General features: G+C 46.7%; 1 protein-coding gene across 1 annotated transcript; it reads left to right on the top strand.

Moving 5' to 3' along the window:
- The first annotated feature begins 351 nt into the window (after nucleotides 1-351).
- LOC107061774 (uncharacterized mitochondrial protein AtMg00860-like) lies at nucleotides 352-918 on the top strand. The gene is made up of 2 exons (XM_015311580.1): nucleotides 352-387; nucleotides 496-918. Exons 1-2 carry the CDS (start codon nucleotides 352-354, stop codon nucleotides 916-918), a joined length of 459 nt encoding a protein of 152 aa, XP_015167066.1.
- Nucleotides 919-1,269: the final 351 nt, after the last annotated feature.

Raw genomic sequence — 1,269 nt, 5'->3', positions numbered from 1 at the left:
TCTTTTATTCGTGCTAGGAGGCTAGTGGCTAGTGGATGCCTATCATATTTGGCCTATGTGCATGATGTGCGTAGGGAGGTTCCTCCGGTTCAGTCAGTTCCTGTCGTTCGTGAGTTCTTAGATATGTTTCCTACTGACCTTCCTGGCCTACCCCCGGAGCGTGATACTGATTTTCCAATGGAGCTTGAGCCAAATACTCAGCCTATTTTTATTCCTCCATATCGGATGGCTCCTGCAGAGCGTAAGGAGCTCAGTGTTCAGCTTCAGGATCTCTTGGGAAAGGGATTTATCTGACCTAGTGTATCATCTTGGGGTGCTCCCATTCTTTTTGTTAAGAAGAAGGACGATACGATGCGCATGTGCATTGACTATAGGCAGTTGAATGAGGTGATAGTGAAGAATCGATATCCTATGCCTAGGGTAGATGACCTATTAGACCATCTACAATGAGTTTCCGTGTTCTCTAAGATTGATTTGGGGTCCGATTACCACCAGTTGAGGATTAGGGCAGTGGGCATCCCTAAGACTGCATTTAGGACCCGTTATGGACATTATGAGTTCTTGGGGCATGTTGTATTGAAGGAGGGCATTATAGTGCCAGTTTTGGTTAGACTCTGTAGCGTTCTTGGGGCATGTTGTATTGATTGGGCTAGGCCCACCTCAGTTACTGAGTTTCGGAGCTTCGTCGGACTAGCAGGCCACTACAGACGATTTTTGGAGGGTTTCTGTACCTTGGCACCACCTCTGACCTGGTTGCCTCGTGTTGATGTTCCCTTTGTTTGGTCAGAGGAGTGTGAGGCGAGCTTTTTGAGGCTCAAGGAGTTATTGAGCACCGCTCCAATATTGACTCTTCCTGTTGAGGGCGAGGTTTCATGGTTTATTGTGATGCATCTGGCGTTGGTTTGGATTGTGTATTAATGCAGCAGGGCTGGGTTATTGTTTATGCGTCGAGGCAGCGTAAGATTCTTGAGCGCAACTACCCCACCCATGACTTAGAGTTAGCGGCGGTAGTTTTCGCACTAAAGATTTGGAGACACTACTTGAATGGAGTTTGATATGAGATCTATATCGAACACAGGAGTCTTCAGTATGGGTAGCCTAGCCTTCTTATCTTATATGTTGATGAGCGACCCTTGGCTATGGACATTCAATTCTTAGGCAATAGCATGGTTCGGTTGGATATCTCAGATCCTAGACGTGTTTTGGCCCATATGGGAGTTAGTCTTCCTTGGTTGATAGGATCTGTGGTTGTCAGTTTGAGGATGAGGC

This window comes from Solanum tuberosum, unplaced genomic scaffold, assembly GCF_000226075.1.
Source record: "Solanum tuberosum cultivar DM 1-3 516 R44 unplaced genomic scaffold, SolTub_3.0 scf00167, whole genome shotgun sequence".
Classification (NCBI taxonomy): Eukaryota; Viridiplantae; Streptophyta; class Magnoliopsida; order Solanales; family Solanaceae; genus Solanum; species Solanum tuberosum.
This window is presented reverse-complemented; position numbering and strand designations above follow the sequence as displayed.